The 17,475-nt window shown below is 34.9% G+C and overlaps 1 protein-coding gene across 1 annotated transcript; it reads left to right on the top strand.

Annotated features, from left to right (window-relative positions):
- The first annotated feature begins 872 nt into the window (after nt 1–872).
- TMEM182 (transmembrane protein 182) lies at nt 873–15,667 on the top strand. Its single transcript, XM_026666768.2, has 5 exons — nt 873–1,198; nt 1,467–1,566; nt 4,119–4,217; nt 8,748–8,885; nt 12,462–15,667. Exons 1-5 carry the CDS (start codon nt 1,058–1,060, stop codon nt 12,683–12,685), a joined length of 702 nt encoding a protein of 233 aa, XP_026522553.1. The 5' UTR covers nt 873–1,057; the 3' UTR covers nt 12,686–15,667.
- Nucleotides 15,668–17,475: the final 1,808 nt, after the last annotated feature.

Genomic DNA, 17,475 nt, shown 5'->3' on the forward strand with positions numbered 1-17,475 from the left:
TCTGGGATATGTATTCCCAGAGCATCTGGATGGCATCAGAATGCAAAATACATCTGTTTATATTTGAAATTGAAAAATAATAGTACAGCCTGTTTTCTAAAAAGCATAGTTGTGTTACTTGGCTCCCACTAGAAATCACCTTCTCTGTATACAAATCTCATTAAAGCATAAAAGCAGGACCTTCTATATTTCTGCTTTCTTGTGAAAATAAGAGCATATTAGGTACTGAAATCTTGCCTGCAGAGATGTATTTTTAATTCTGAATTTGAGCTAGATATGTATTCTCTCATTTAAAGACCATTAAAAAAGCAAGTGGGTGCCCCATTTCAGTTTTAAATTTCTTGATTACTGACTTGGAATGAGATAGTCAATCAGTCAATGAGGCTCAAGTGTTTTTATCTACCTGATGATAAGCTTTAATGTGCCTACATATCTGCAACTTAGTTTGTACTGTACTTTGTATGTTTGCCTGAGACAAATATATATATACAAATAAATATATATAAACAAATAAATATATATAAACGTTGCTACAACTTTAAAAGCACAACTATAATGACGTGGGAAAATACCCGGACAAAGCTGAATACTATACATGTAAGTACCCACGAAAACTTAAGAATACACACACACACACACACACACACACACAAACACACACACACATACACACATATATTGCTACTCCTTGTCAGTATTGGATATTGAAATCCAACCTAGGCAGAATAATAAGGGGACAGTAATTTCATCCCTCTTCTTCATATGTGGATGCACCATGTGCAACAATATTTCAAGCCAATAGCTAGCTAAGGGAAGGTCAGCTATTTTTGGCTGGTCACGCCAGCTAAGGAAAATACTGTAAAGTTTTTTTCAGGGAGAGTCCCAAAATAGAAGTCTATCTTCATTTGTTAGGTTGCAGTTTAATTGAACACAAATCCAAGCCATAGCATAAGCAACATAATTCTTAACTAAATTTATCTGAGGAGGACTTTTCTCCCCCACCACCCTGAAATATATATTTTAGCTTTATCAGTTATTTTTAAGGAACAAACCAACAATGAAGTTGAGTGTTGGAATATTTTTTGGAGGCTTCTTTGGGGCTCTTGGCATTTTGTTTTTCCTGGTTGCTTTTGGGACAGATTATTGGCTTCTGGCTACAGAAGTTGGGAAGTGTTCTGAAGATGTCAATCGCACTAGGGTTAGTATACTTTTTATTTCTAGGAATAATCTCTTGGTATCAGAGATGTGTCTGTTTTGTTCTTGTTTAGAAAACCATTGAACATTTTGATTTTAATATTAACTTCAGCCAGTAACATTCAGGAGGTTAATTTCTCCAATTTCTATTTTGGTCAGTTATACTCAGAATTAGCAGGATGTTATGGAGTTATGAGCAATCTACCATAAAACATAGAACGTGTTCATATAAATGTATGCTAAGTTCTTAGGGGTTTTTTTTTTTTGTGCAGGAAGAGACAATTATGTTCCATCATGAGGGTTTCTTCTGGAGATGCTGGTTTGATGGGAAGATTGATGAGAATCCTAGCAGTATGTTGAAGTTTTGGTACAGTAAGTAATCTAGTTTTGACCTAATATGCTTGCTTACATTTTAAACATTGTCTGCTTTAATAACTTCTATCTGTAGAGGGAAACCTTTCTGTGTGGCAAAATGGATCTTCATGAGCATTTTCATTATCCTTCTCTCTGCTACATTTCTCTGTGATTCTTTCAAAATCTGTTCTAGAGGACTTCCCAATCTTCTGCATCAGATATGTGGATCTGTTTGTTATAGATATTATTCTGCTGGATAGAGGTTGAAGAAGGCTCACAATACCCCATTTCTTTATGCTGGTTTATATTCAAAGTATTCAGTGGAGATTCAGTTCAAGGACAAGAATGCAATGGTTTACAACACTCCAACAGAACAATCCACTAAAAAACCAGCATGTTTGTACTAGCAGGATGACCCTGTATGCAAAAATAAAAGCCATAATCTTACACGTGCAGAAATGTGACCAAAATGAAGCTAGGACACTTCTGCACATGCTGCACAAATGCATTCTGCAAATATTTCTAGCAAGGCTTCACATAGTGATATAAGCAAGATTGAATAGCAACTTCATGTTTGTGCTTGTGGAAGAGCTGCACAAGCTCTTGAATGAAATGGAAGAACTTATTTGAAAGTATTTTCTGTTTCCTTATGCACTGCTCTAGAGCAGTGGTCGCCAACAAGTGGGCTGGGGATCACTGGTGGTCCACGAGAAAATTTTGGTGGTCCTCAGAGAAATTTCACCCCCAAAGCAGCCCCCAAAGCAATTAATCCAGGCTGCGTGGAACACAAGGCTGCGCCGCCGACATGGCTCGCAGGAATACAAGGCTTGCGTCGCTTGCATTGCGAACCACACGAGGTAGTGAGGAGAGGGAGGAAAGGGCGGAGGGGGGGAACTTGCCCCACTCACCCCAGGCACCTCGTCTGGCCACAGGCTGCTTCTTTCCGCTTTTTTCTTCTGCTTTCGGCTGCACGCAAGGAAAGCAGCAAAAGTCTTTCTTTCTCTCCCCCAAACTCCACCAGAAACGACTCTTTGGGACCCTGCAAGGCATCCTACTCCAAGAGGCTGCGCCAACACAACAAGTCTCACAAAGACTCATTTCTGGCAAAGTTTGGGGGAGAGAAAGATAGACTTCTGCTGCTTCTGCTGCTTTCCTTGCATGAAGCCAAAAGTCTCTCCCCCGAGAATGGAGCTTGAGACGGTATCCTGTGATCCCAAATAAAGAATGATCAATCGGTAGGAAAACGGGGTGGAGACTTTTCCTGTAGACTTTTTTGGAGATTTTTCCAGGGTCTCTGGTCCGCGGGATTTAAAATTATGAGCTTGGTGGTCCCTGAGGTCAAAAAGGTTGGCGACCCCTGCTCTAGAGCATGGTGTTTTGTTAGTGAAGAATTGACAGAGCCTTTCTATATAAATACCTGTATAGACTGGCACAGAAGCCAACTTACTGAGCATTGGGTATTCCTAAGCTTTAAACATAGAGAACTAGAGAAATATATAATTATGGTTACAAACTGTTTTAATCATTTGGGAAGTATAATAACTATCTTTGACAGATGTTCCTCTTAAATATTTAAAGTATTTATGGAAATAAGTGTAGCCCATCTTTCCATAAAAAATTAATTGCTGTCTGTAGGACCATAATTCAAACAGATTTGCATCAATAAAAGCTCTAAACTATAGCAAAGTTTTAGCTAACATCACCCCCTCCCCCCCAAAAAAATCTCTTTCTTTCTCTCTTTCCCTCTACCCATTCACCCTTCCATGTCAGACCATTCAAAAGCATCTTCCTCTTACTATGCTACTTTCCAGATACCAAATGAGAGGCAGTGCAAGTCCTAATATGCCATATTAGGACTCTAGTAGAAGAAAGTTAGATGGAGACTTGTCTACTGAATGATCTTTGGATGACAGAATATTGGAATTTCAAAAATGTTACGGAATGTAATGATGGTTTGAAAGACTGAAGAACTTGGGAGGAACAAGAATGGCTGTTTATGCATTTCTTACACTTTCCTTATAAGGATCTTCATAATATAGGCATCTGGAAATCAGGAGAAGTCAATGAATGATTTTTGTTTGTTTGTTTGTCTTCAAAATTTAAATATAAGTGCTAAATGAAATGCTAATTGGAAATAATTGGCAAGTATATATATATCACTGGGAAATGTCTTGAATTCTCTAGGGAAGTCCTTTACTGCTTATGTTTCACTCTGAATCAGTTCAGAGTGAATCAAGCAATACTATTACTGCTACCAAAACTCCCACCAGAATAGTGTTTTTCCTACATTTACTAGTCCAGATCATACAATAGATTTTTAATTTTAATTTTTAAATGTATATGCTACCTGACTCCTAGAGACTGTGCGATCTGATACTGACACTGTAGAGCCCTCCAAGAACTAAAAGTAGGATGTAATTCTTTCTCTTTCCCACACATAATTCAGAATTTTGGATATTAAACATATAAGGCCAATTATCCATCCACCTAGCATAAGCATTCTAAAATTGGGGAAATTGACATGTATGGAAATGCAAGATAATAATTTAGCCTTTGTTACTGTTTTTCAGCGAACCAGTCACCTTCTAAAAACTGCACCCATGCTTATCTCTCTCCATTTCCTTTCTTACGAGATTCCCATAATTCAACCACCTATAATTCTGCAATTAGTAAGTATTCTTTATTGCAATTATCACTAGGGCTTTGGAATTCTTCAAGTTCAATTCCAGAACTGCTGTTCAGAAAGCATAGCAGTAGCAAATTGCTTTAAGAATTATAAGCAGATCACCACTTCTGCCATTGAAGCCTCATTTTGGAATTGAACCCACAGTGTTGCATTGCCCTGGGAAGCTGTTTCTTGTGTGAGTAGACCCACTACAGTCATAACTCATTTATGATCCCCAGAGGCATCAGGCTGGATTCATTGTTCTACCAGTACCTATTATTATTGCTTTTGTTGTTGTTTTCTCCCCAAAGGCACATTCCTAAGGTGAGAATATATATCATTGTCTTAAATCAGTGTGTGTGTGTGTGTGTGTGTGTGTGTGCGCGTGCGCACGTGTGCAAGTCAGGTTTGATTCCTGTCAACAACTTTAAACAGGTAATCTGATTTTCTTTGATGTTCTTATCCTTACTGTTAATTCTTTGTACCATCTCATATTATGTTTTCACCAATGAAGAATCTGACATTTAAAAGGAGCTAAAGGAGACTCCAAAATTCTAGTATCCTGGCTTGTCCGATTGGAAGGGTGGAGGTGAGATATAATCTAAGACCTCTGTGTATATATTCAAGTACAGAATACAAGTCCACGGTTAACAAAAAACAAAAAAAAGAGTGAAGCATTTCTAGGGAAGAACCAGTCTCATGGTGGTTCAAATTAAAATTAACTTGTCAAAAATGACACTTCACTGCTAGCTGAAAAAAGATGGCCGGTATTGATTAGTAGTGTCCTTTTATCCCAGAAATTGAGTCCAACATTTTAAGGGCAAAGATTGCAATGTACCTTTAATTAGCACCTCAACAATAAGGTAAGATAAGAATTGAGAAATGGGTTGAATGGGGTCAAAAAATTAAAATACATTAAATTAAATCCAATTAGCTTAATGAGATATTGGTAATATGGTTCCTTCCAATAGTTTACTTTCATAGATCATATGAAAAAGGTCAAGGGCAACATTTTGAGAGGAGAGGAAGTGAAAAAGTCAAGATAACATCAACACCCACATAGTTAAAATCCTGTTTCCTTTTTTATGCGTTATGATATCTTTACAAAAGGAGGTGGCATTTTGATTGTCCATGCTTGAGCATCATCTTGACTTTTTTTACCTCTTCCACAAATGGTATTTTATATATTGATCAAATATGTGATTGGTCAAATTTCAGGCAGTAGTCACTCTATTCACTGATTAAATCAACCAACCAGCCAACCAGCCAACCAGCCAGGGGACCTTTTTTTTTGAAACAAATAAACACAACTCTTTGGAAGAGCTTCCCTCTCAGTTTTGGAGGGCCCCACTCTATTTCCCTTCCAGAGGGCTATGAAGATATGCATTGAGCTAGAATGGGAATGAGCCCAGCAAATGCAAGTGTAAATATAGAGTTGATAAGAAATGATAGTGTTGTGATGGGATATACCATATGATAATGTGGAGTTTTCTGGCTTCTATTTTATGGAATGTTGTTGTGAGCTGCCTAGGTTGATCATGCATAGTATAAGGAGCCATACAAGTTCTTTAAATAAACAAAAGCTTCATGAACTATTATAAAAAAGGGTCAACTGGATGAATAAAAAGAAACTGAGAAATATTGAGCCTTCAGTCAGAAAGACAATACATTAGGCAGATTTCTGCAAAAAGGAAACTGACTAAAGAAACTCTTGTTCTGAAAAATCATCTCTTTTCCTCTTCCCACACAAGCCACTTTATTTGGGTACATAAAAAAACATAAAATTGCAAATTATTGCATAAAAATAAATACATGAAAACAGAATCCTGCATATAAGAATCTATTATTATTCAGTTTTCTTGGAACTTTTTCCTTTACAAAAAAAGAAAAAATCAAATATTGAAGACAGAGTCAATTTATGGACTTCTTATTAATTCTACTGGGAGAGAAGACATACTGGTTATATCTGTCCTTAAGAGCAACCTGAGAAAAGGGAGATTAGTTTCACATTTTGCAATCAATCACTCACTTACTCAATCAACAGTCAAGCCCCTTCTTGAAGGTACTTCTAATTCTGCAAGTTTTGTGATTCAATAAAAGACAATAAGAAATAATTTATTCTTCTTATGACTGGCAATATCACTTTGATAAAAATCAAGCTCAATTACCTATTCACTCCTGTTTGTTTTCCTGTTCCCAACTCTTTTATATTTTTAGCCTTGTGAAACATTGCCAAAACTAGAGCTGTGACATGCTGCAGAAAAATGTTATGATGCTTAGTTATGGAAACTATTCATATTGCAACAACACAAAGCATGTGGATTTAAAATCTGTAGCACCACTTCAATGCATTCTTGTTCTACTACTTTGGAAATACCCTAAGTATAAATATTATTCCAAAGTCCATTTTATTTATTGCTAAATTATATTGTGTAAATATTACATAATGAAATAATAAATTGCTTCATTTTCGGTGGCATACACATTTAATGATAATGATAAATTATTATTTCTGTGTGTATGTGGGCAAAGGCAGAAATCTATGGAAATAATTCTTTTTTAGACCCCAAATTCAAAGGAATATTTCTAAATCTAATTGGGAGTAGATAATAAGTCTCCAATTCCTTAGCCATATTGGTCCCTGAAAAATAATATTTCTGTTCACAAAAAAGAAATAAAGTTGAATGTTTTTTCATCAATTCTTCAAAACCAAACTAACAAAATAATTTTGTCTCATCACTTCTTTTGAACGACAATCCTCAAAATGAGGAACTCTGTTCAAGATTCTAGAAAATGTTAGAGACTATAGTTTACTTTTAAGAAAAGAGGCTATAGTTTGTATAGCTTATTTTGAAAGGTCCCATTAGATACTAAACTGTCCTTCAGAGGTAGGGTGCAAATAACAATGTCTTCAACCAGAAGATGTGAAAAACTATCATAAAACACAAGATAGAGTTCTTCCTTATATTCATATAAAATTGTGTTTAGACAGAGGTTCCAATTATTCCCTTGAGTTTTTATATTTTCGGTATAAACTTTTGATTTGCCACCATAACAGCAAGAAGTATATATTTAAAATAAACAAATTAATGAACAGATTCCACAGATAATCAAAGCATACATAATCTATTTTATAGGAAAGGATAATAATTAATTATTGAGAGGATACTATACTAAGGCTTTCAGTTGGAAAATAAGACATGGTTTTATGTAACATTTGCAATTGCAATTGTGTACATGATGATGTAAATTTTTTAAAAATTGATTTTTTAATTTAATTTGTATGCCATCCATCTCACTCCGCAAAATGATTGGGTGGCTTGTTTATGTTATACCATATAAACAGAGCATAATAGCAAATGCTGTGACCAAGTTTAGATTCTAGCAATCTTTTTTTTTTTTTAAAGGACTCTCATTTATACAGTAGGGAACATAGCAACTCTAATACATTTATAGTCTTTTTTTTTAGAATTAAAATTATTTGCATTACAATGTAAATAAATTTTGGTTTAAAATATTTCAAATTATTGAAATAGGAGAACTTTATGAATACACTATGAGGAAAATTAATTTATAGAATGTTCATACACTTTCAAGTATTTTCTGCAACTTCACTCATAAAACAGTAGTTGAAATACAGTTTAAATATCAATATGAATAATCCTAAATTTATTTTATTTATTATTTCTATTTATAATGAATAAAATAAATAGATTTCCATAAACTTACTTTTTATAAAGATTCCTAAAAATAGATGCCTAATTTGTCAATTAATTTATTATTATGAATATTTGAAGGGAAGAACACCATATGTTACCAGAGTCTTAAAGCAATGATCATTATCCAGAACCTTTAATATTGCTTGTCCTTGATGCAATGACTTTTAATATTTGCTTTGAAAAATACACAAAGAAATATACTGTTTGAACAGTTGTAGTTATTATCCTTTTTTAGAATACTTATTTTGGCTTGTCTTTCCATTGATATTTTCAACTTGGATTTTTAAAACCATATGTAAATACATTTTGGTGAATATATAGTATACGTTTCTTAAAAGCACTCAATTCTGGTTTTCAGCAATTTTGTGACTTATCTTGGCTCTGTTTTAAACTTTTCTTTACATTGTCTGTAGGCTCTGTTTCTACTTTAGTAAGATCAATTGTATCTGGTAAAACCATGCAAATATCTTGAAGAATCTTGGCTATAGTTCAGCATATTATTTTATGAACAATTTCCATTGGCCAAGCAAGTGAACTGATTAACCGCATGTCTCTCCAGCAGATACCAAACAACAGGGATTCAAAACACTCTTCACATGCATCATTATATTCCAAGATGATCTGATAGCATTTGGCATTCCTGTCTAATGCAGGACATATGGTGCTTTAGATTACTGATTACTAGGAGGCTGTGCTGGAATAAATGTTCAGCTTGCTAATGAAAAAAAATGTTAGAGAAGGCTGGAAATATTTTGTAAAAATGGTCTTTTATTCTCTAAAATGTCTTTTTGATATTCTCCTATTCCCATTTCCAGTTTATCGTGGTTTTTGGTCAATTTTCATGCTCCTTGGAGTGGTCACTGTGGTTGTTGCTAGTTTCTTCATCATCTGTGCTGCACCTTTTGGTAGTCACATCCTCTACAAAATAGGAGGAGGTTTTTTCATTGCTTCTGGTAAGTTTCATGTGCTGTCCAAAGTTAGTTGTCCCAAAGCAACATACCTTATCCTAAAATTATAGACTGTGTGGTTGAAACCATAGATGCAATGCAAGGATCTGGGGAGGGTTTTGTATGCTAAGCATAAAATACCTTGGATTTAGATGGGAATGTTTCTTGAAAAAGTCTCATTGAAGGAAGGGATAACATATATTTTTTTTTCAATGTATGTGTATGTGTATATGTATAAGTATATGTATAATAGCCCAATCATTCTATGTCCATGTATTTATCTATCACAAAACCCTCCTTCTTCACAATGTAATACCAGCAAAGTCTTTTTCTAGCATGCCATATTCAAAATATCTCCAGAAGATAATCTAAACTCCACATATTTTGTGGGACAGTATCTAAGAATGCCTTCTTGTTTATATAGTAAGGAAGTAATCCATTCAGCAAGGTGCTCTTGGAATTGTGGTAGTCCCTTCAAGATATCACAATTTCTTTTCAAGGCCCTGGAAAGAGAATAGAAAACTTAATTTGAACCTCATTCTCTCCTTCAACATCAACCCTCAAACTTTGTCTCCCTCTCCTGACAGACCAAGAAAATAAGAGCCTCTACTTCCAGTCATTTCTGTCTCTTTCAGAAACAACTCATCAGGTGTTTCTACAGAATACATGCATACTTGCTTAGAACTCAGAACTGACATTTAGGATCCAAATATGTATCTTTTCTGTCCCTTGTTCCATTCTGTTGGATTGATCATAGTTCTGGGTAGATATTTCTGTTACTACATACATCCTTTTTATTCTATTATAGACACTCTACTTACCTCTCCTATTCAGTCCCCATTTCTGCCACAACTTCAGGGTCTTGAACAATTAATTTTAGCCTTGTTAAACCATTTCTGACTCAATAGCCAGATTATATTATTCTTAAGTGATTTTCAATTCTTCCCCAGTTGCTCCATTTACATTCGGTTCTTACAGCATTCCAGTAAATTCTAGCATCCTGTTTCAGAACACCAACACTTTGTTGGATTTATATTCCAACTGTCTCCTTAAAGGAATAGTCAAGGTAGCCTTAACACAAGTTTCATTTATCTTCTTACCATTTTTCTTTCCCACAAATTATATGGAAGTAATATGCTAGTGGCTGGGGAGCTTTGGAGTCCTGGCTTTCTTCTCACTTGTTAATTTCAAAATATAGTAAAATACACTATAGATTTGAAATTACATAAATTTAGAGCAAGCTGTTCAAAGTACATGAGTCTCTGTAAGCATTTCATGGTCTAATCAAGAGATTAAGCCATGTTCAGAACAGGAGATTCAAAAGAGATGTTGCTGATGAACTGACAATGTTGTATAATAGGTGTATTTAGAGCAATCCTGTGTGTGTCTGTTCAGACATAAATCCTGCTACTACAATGACGGAGTTTTACTTCTAAACATCCAGTTCTTCAACTCTGCGGGAGAATAACCCTATTTTTTTCTTAACTTTGTGCTCCTTACTTACGTTCCTTCATATCACTTAATGGCTGTTCTGAGGCTCAAAGTCCTATTACCTTATTTAAAATACTGCATTTGAAACATATAATTTTATTTACCTCAGTTAAGACATGACAGTACAGATCATGGAATGTGTGATTTAGAAGACTCTCTACTAGCTGGATCCTTCCTAAATCCTGTTATTTTCTACACTGGTTCAGAGGCTAAACAAGAAGGAAAAATAAAGTCTTTTACCAGAGGTCTTTATTTGATTATTTTAAACCAACAATCAAACATGCAAGGAAATAATGCGAGGAAGGATGTATGTTTAATTTATCAACCCACATGATATATCCTGTTTTAATTGCTCTCCCTTCGTATATTTTCTCTAATGCAAGTACAAGAAAGGCTGATTTGTATGTTATCTACTAGCAGAACATGCAGATCAGCTACCATTTCAGAGCCTCTGTATGGTTTTGTCTTCTGCTCCTCAGGCTGACTTATATCCTTAGATTTCTGTAGGATTTGATTGAAGCTCTGTGGAATGCATGAAGTGCCCTGGCAGCACAACAGTTTCCCAGCTTCAATCAAATCCTACAAAAATCTAAGGATATAAGTCAGCCTGAGGAGCAGAAGACAAAACCAGAAGTTGTCCATATACAGCCTGCTAACAAAGCCAACAAAAAGAACAAAGTCTGGAATGATTAAAAAAAAATAAGGATTTTCAAACCTCTGTAATACTAGTGGAACTGTAGAGGAGCCTGTCACTTTAAACAGCACCTGTTGATCACATCTCTCTCTCCCTTCTTCCTTCTTTGTACCATAAACAACCCTTCATTGTTGGTATGGAAAAAGCATTGCTATGTGGGAAGATCAGGAATTTGTTCGAGTATACAGATATTTCTTTTTTCTCATTTATTTACCTTTGAAAGAAGTATAAATATATTGGAATGAAGACTTCTGTTAATTGCTGCTTCTCCTCACTGTGTTACTTTATACCTTGTGGATAAAATATGGGTGCCCCTGAAAAATAAAACAGCAAAATGAGTAATGGTGAGGGAGAGACAGAGAAATAGAGAGACGAATCCTTATTTATCCAAATATCTGCTGAACCCATTGTTAATTTTTTGAAGTAATGGGTTCCATCTTTTTGTGATTCATTACATCTTTAAGACGCTTACTTTTACTAATGAATGGGGAATTGGTCTTCAAGCAAAGGGTCTTAACAAGTTGAAACAGAGGATCTATGTAGCAGTCTCAAAAGTTTCTAAAAATCCTTGCTTTTTTTAAAAAACTTAGTCACAGTCACTGGGCTTGAATGGCAATGGCCATTTGTGATAATGATCATAATAAAGGAACATTTTTCTCCCAAATCAATGAGTGTCATTTGGCCCATTGATCTTGGTAATAAACCAATGGTACAATTAAGCATTCAATCTGTTCAAACATAATGCAAGTTTTGAAGGAAGATGTCATTTAAATTATAAATGTTTAAGACAAGAATTGGAGCCTCTGGTCCTCCATTGGTTTTTGGTAACTTGCTTTCCTCAACCTCAACCAAAGCCCAAAAATTAATGGGCCAAATATTTTCTCTATTGGATGAATAGATAGATGTCACAAATCTATATGCTGACCTTCTAAAATGATGCTATATGCAAGTAATATATAGTATAAAAACAAACTTAAAACATTTCTCCCTATGTAACTAATAAATAAGTTTACCAATAAATATTTTTCTAGTTGTTATTATATCCATTCATGAAAGCTTCCCAGTAGAGAGAAAGACAAGAGTAGAAGCAGACTTGGATTCTAGTTCATTAACAAGCTTGTTGGATGATGTTGTGCCGGTTACTTTCTTTCAGCCCATCCTTCCTTCCAAAGTAGTTGTAGGGAAAAATGGGGGGAGAGAGTGTCGTGAATGCTGCCTTGAGATTCTGAACAAAATGAAGGATATAAATCTAATAATCCATTCTGGAAATCGTGACTTCCATAGATTTATAGGATTAGAGAATCTGTTTTTCTAAATTTTCTGGATATTTCTGAGTTCCTGTATGACAATGTTGCCATAAATATTTAATAAAATATTCTTTTTTCTCCATCTGCCAGGCATTCTATTCTCCCTGGTGGTTGTACTGTATGTTATCTGGGTCCAAGCAGTGGCTGATCTCAAAAATTATGAAGCTCAGAAGAAAATTGACTGTTCAAGTTATTCCATCTATGTACGTTACGGCTGGTCTTTTATACTGGCTCCAGTTGGAATATTTTTTGCTATGTTTTCTGGCATGTTGTTCCTCCTGGTAGGACGTACGATTTATCTGCATTCTGATTAGTTGGGTAGCAGGTGCTTGAATTATTAGTGTGTGGTGAAGTTATGCTAAATATGGTTTTTTTTATACATTGTTATCACTACTGCCATAGAATACTCATGGTATCATTGAAGATTGACTTAAATAATGTAACTTCATATTGGCTGCTCAGTAATACTGGAAGTGTGATGCTTAGGTTCAGTGAAGATTGCTTCCCAGAAATGTGCACAAGATTGTAGCCACTGTTTACATGTCCTTGCCATGAAGGACATGAAAATGCTTTCAGAAGTAGGATTGTTTCATATTTCTTCAAATCTTCCTACATATATTAACACCCAAGAAAATATATAAAATAATTACCATAAGAATTAGGTGCTGGCTGCAGGCCAATTCAACAATTCATTATTGACATTAACTACTTAATGAAAGAACATTTACAATGAAACTAGGTCTTTTTTTCTCTCCTATCCAAATATTTGCTGCTGGAAGTAAGGAAAGGGTTGGGAGATCACCCTTCTCAATTCATCTACAATGGATTTTTGTATTCTGTTTTTGGAAAGATTCCAAATGTGATGTCTTTCGAAATAACACTTTCATGTTATATAACAATATAACAATGCAAATTTCCAGAAACAGGCCTATTTTTTATTTAGTATAGATCTAAAATTTCCCTATCATCAATATCTTTTTCCAGTGTAAGGATCTGTGTGCTTACGGACAGCCAATAAATTAAGGTCTAATCATTAAATTGCCTTGTAGTCAAATTGTATCCTTTTCCTAGGCAACACAAATGCAAAATTATATGAGGAAGTCTAGATGCAAATACTCATATTGCTCCTGAAAGAAGGGCCAGCTTTGGTCTCCTTAAAAGTCATCTGAGAAGTCATCTCAAAATTATAAAATGACAATGTCAACTGCATATAAAGAACATTTGTATAAGATGTTTTACAGGTGGCACTTACCCCCGACGAGAATTGCCAGGATGTTCAAGGATAATTCGGATAAATGTTGGAAATTTATCATTTATAAAATGATAAATTTATAAAATGTTGGAAATGTCATCAGATACCTGGTTCATATTACCACATGTGGTGGACATGCTCGGATGCAAAAAGATATTGGACTATAATCCACACATGGTTGGAAAAAATGACAAAACAACACATGGACTTTAAACCTGAGATTATTTTTATTGGGAATCATACCGGAAATATATTGTAAAGAATTGAAATATTTGATTGTAAATGTTTTAACAGCGGCTAGAATTGTATTTGCTAAGAACTGGAAAAATGAAAAAATACCCATGCAGGAGGAAATTATTAAGAAAATAATGGACTGTGCCGAAATGAGTAAATTGATATTTGAAATTAGAGAACAAGAGGATAAACAATTTTAGATGATATGGGATTTATGGTAAAGAAAAGTCATCTGAGAAGCAATTTGGACTGTGTGTAGCCCTTAATTATAATATTGTTTGAATTAGTCCTGCAACCTTACTGAACAAACAAGAGTTCCATGCAATCCTTACTCTATTTGTTTTTGTTTCAGTTCTCAGTTTTACTATGAGCAAGCAGTTCACTTCTTAAAAATAATTATCCATGTAATGCTTTAGACAATGTGTCAGAGAAAGGATGAGATCAGCAGAAGAGCGGTTTTTAGATGCAATAAGTCCATGTAGTCCAAATTATGAATAGCTCATCCAAAGGAACTACAAAAGATGCAGCAGCTGTTGTTGCTTACCTGGCCATTAAAACAATGCATGATACAATTATAATTATTATTTCATTTTTACATCATGTTTTGGTGTCCAGTGAAGTTTATAATTTGATCCATTTGATCATGTTGTTTGAACTATTGTCTGTTAATCACCTTTTCATAGTCCACCTGTTCTCTTACAACATGCACAGGAAAGAATGAAGGAAGAAAGGAAGGAGGAAGGAAGGAAGGAAGGTCTATGATGGATATGTAGAAGGGGTGATCATATGGAATGGAGAATAATATTTTTAAAAACTCATGTATGATCACTTTACCACACACTTCCCATGTTGAAGAAGCAAGACTATATTGAGCTCCATTCTTAGCTAGACTACAGTTGACTCCGACCAACTTGGTTTCTCTCCTAGATTAATAAAAGGTACTGGCTACCTGCAACCCGAGCAGAAGGCACCAGCTTTACATATGGCATCCTTTTTCTTCTGGTTCAGGATGATAGGCTTTCCCCATTATCCCTTAATCCACTGCAAGACTGAAATATTATGGGTAACGTAAAGGCCTGTTTCATGTATTGCTACATTGCCAGAAAATGCACGTCAAGATTCAGTTAGATGAGGAAGGGCAGAAAGGAGGCATTAGAAATGTTACTTACATTTTTCAAGCCTGGAGCCAGGTCTACTTTTGCTCCTTCTATTTGTTATCACTTTGCAAACATTCACTCTTTAAAATTAATACCATGTTTTCATTGGAAAACTTGCTCCATTCTCTATTTTTGGTAATAGCAAGAAAGTATGTTTCTTAGCAGTCTGTTTACATCTGTTTCGCTATAATATAATCCCTTCTTTTGATTTCCCCTCTTTTCCTCTTACCGCAGTGGTTCAGGGTAGAATTAAAGCCCGCATGATTATGTTCCGATAAATATTAAAAGCATCCATTTTTATGAAACTTCTGTCTTTACCTTTCCAAAGCCTTCTCTGTTGTCTGAATACTCTATACTACTTGTATAGGAGGTATACCTGTATGCCTCGGAATATGACTACATAGAGACTGGCTAGTTGTGGCATTGTCTGTTCGCCAGGAGAAAGTGCTTAGCAATTGGAAGTATGCCAAATCTGCTTCTTGCAAATAGGAGCAGATTTTGAAGATAAAATTCTTATCTCATCATTTGCGGCAACATATGATAATTGGATTTCTTTAGAAAAATACATATATATGTATTTGACATATGTTTTCTATGAAAAAAACCTTGCTGTATATGTTCCCTTTTTAAAAAATAAAAGTTAATGAGGAAAATATTTGTATAAAGGAAGGGTTTTCTTTTCTTCTTGCTCTCTGTTTCTCTCCAAACGATGGTGCTAAATTTCATTATATTAGCAAAACATAAAGCTTGCTGTTTGCTTGAGTATGCATTTTAGTAATCCGGTTGTAATGCCTTTATTCTACCTATAGATCTCAAAACTAGTTAAATGTTCCAGACTATTTCCCATACAGCTATGGAAACAGCCAAACTTCCTTATCTCCAATGGTTTTCAGATCCATTTGCCTTGGGATGATGGTGCTTTTACTGGGAAACTATTCTGACTCATTCAATAAATTTGATGGAAGTGGCCTTATCTAGACATCTTCCTACTGTCAGGGTTCCAAGTAATAGATCCATTACAAGCAAAAACTTAGAGGCAGGTGGATTCTTGAAAGTATAGCTTTATTGAAAATATCATATTGGCACGTATCTGGTGCAAAACAACTCTGAGAGGCCCCTTGGTTTTCACCTAATTAAAAGTAAAAGATTTCCCCCAACCCCAAACAATCAGTAACATGGCTCAATCAAGGCAGCATCCGCTGGTCTGGTGACATCTCCTCCTTCCTCCGGCCAGATACTTTCCCAAGAGAAAGTATTTTATTTTGACTACACAACCCCAGCTATCTCTAATCCTCCTTCCCTAACCCTCACTGCAGTGTGGCTGGACTGAAGCTCCAAGATGGCTCCAACCAGATCAGCTTGGTAGAGTTGACACTTACCATTCCTTGTGATTTGTTTGCTCCCTTTAGGATATTTCAGTAATATTCTCTGGCTGCTGGTATTTTTTTCACTAACATTTTTATAGAGTTCATGTAAAACACATGACCATTCTCATGTAATGTTTTATATATGGGCATTTTTTTTCTTGAACAATTTTTTTTTTGAATGGGTTTTGTGGGCTTAGGAAAATTTTTATGGCAGAGGTGGGGAATGATGGCCCTTTTATGACTTGTAGATTTCGAGTTGAAGTCCACAAATCATAAAGGGACCATCATTTTCTACATGTGGTCTGTGGGAACACTTCCCCCATCCAGCTGGTTAACAGCTGAATACAATGAACTTAATCACTGAAATCCATAAACTAAATTGAAAGACCCAATAAAAAAAGTGGTAATTCTCTGTATGAGGCATCTGAAAGGTAGTTCTAGAAGTGTATAATAATTTTGGAGGTTGAGATTATGGTAATGTAAAATATAAATAATAATAAAGCTTTTTTTTTACAAAAAGAATTTTCTTTTAAATGCATATTTTTAAAAGAATGCAAGAAATAGATAATATATTTACAAACTTAAAAGAATATGGGCAATACAAAAAAGCAAATATAAGCCATGCTATGTGAGTAGTTAGCCAAGAAATCTGAAACATCATATGACAAATATATTCTAATACATAATTAAAAGCTTATAATATAAGAAGACAGTCCACGTCCATTTTCTAATCAAAATGTGTCTTTGTGAAGCTTTAAATGTAAAGTGGATTGAAATTTTATTGCATAATAACAGTAAAAAGAAGCTGTGTAGTGCCTCACAGTGAAGCTGTGAAGTGGTGTTATAATTGTAGTTTTTCATTAAGAGTAAGCAATAATAATAATAAGTGACAGATAACTAGTCAGAACGAATGTGAGCAAGATAAGTTACATTGCAATGAAGAAAATCCCAACCGTTTTTCCGTTTTGCTCAAGGCATCATCACTACTATTAATGTTTACCGTTTGCTCATTTTCAGGGGAAATGTCATGCTTTTTGGATGCTGATTTTTTGACAAGGCAGATCATTATAGAGTATAATAATAAGAATTATTTG

The sequence above is a fragment of the Notechis scutatus genome, chromosome 5 (assembly GCF_049901735.1).
Source record: "Notechis scutatus isolate UNSWTSFEM ecotype Mainland chromosome 5, rNotScu1.2, whole genome shotgun sequence".
NCBI classification, from domain to species: Eukaryota; Metazoa; Chordata; class Lepidosauria; order Squamata; family Elapidae; genus Notechis; species Notechis scutatus.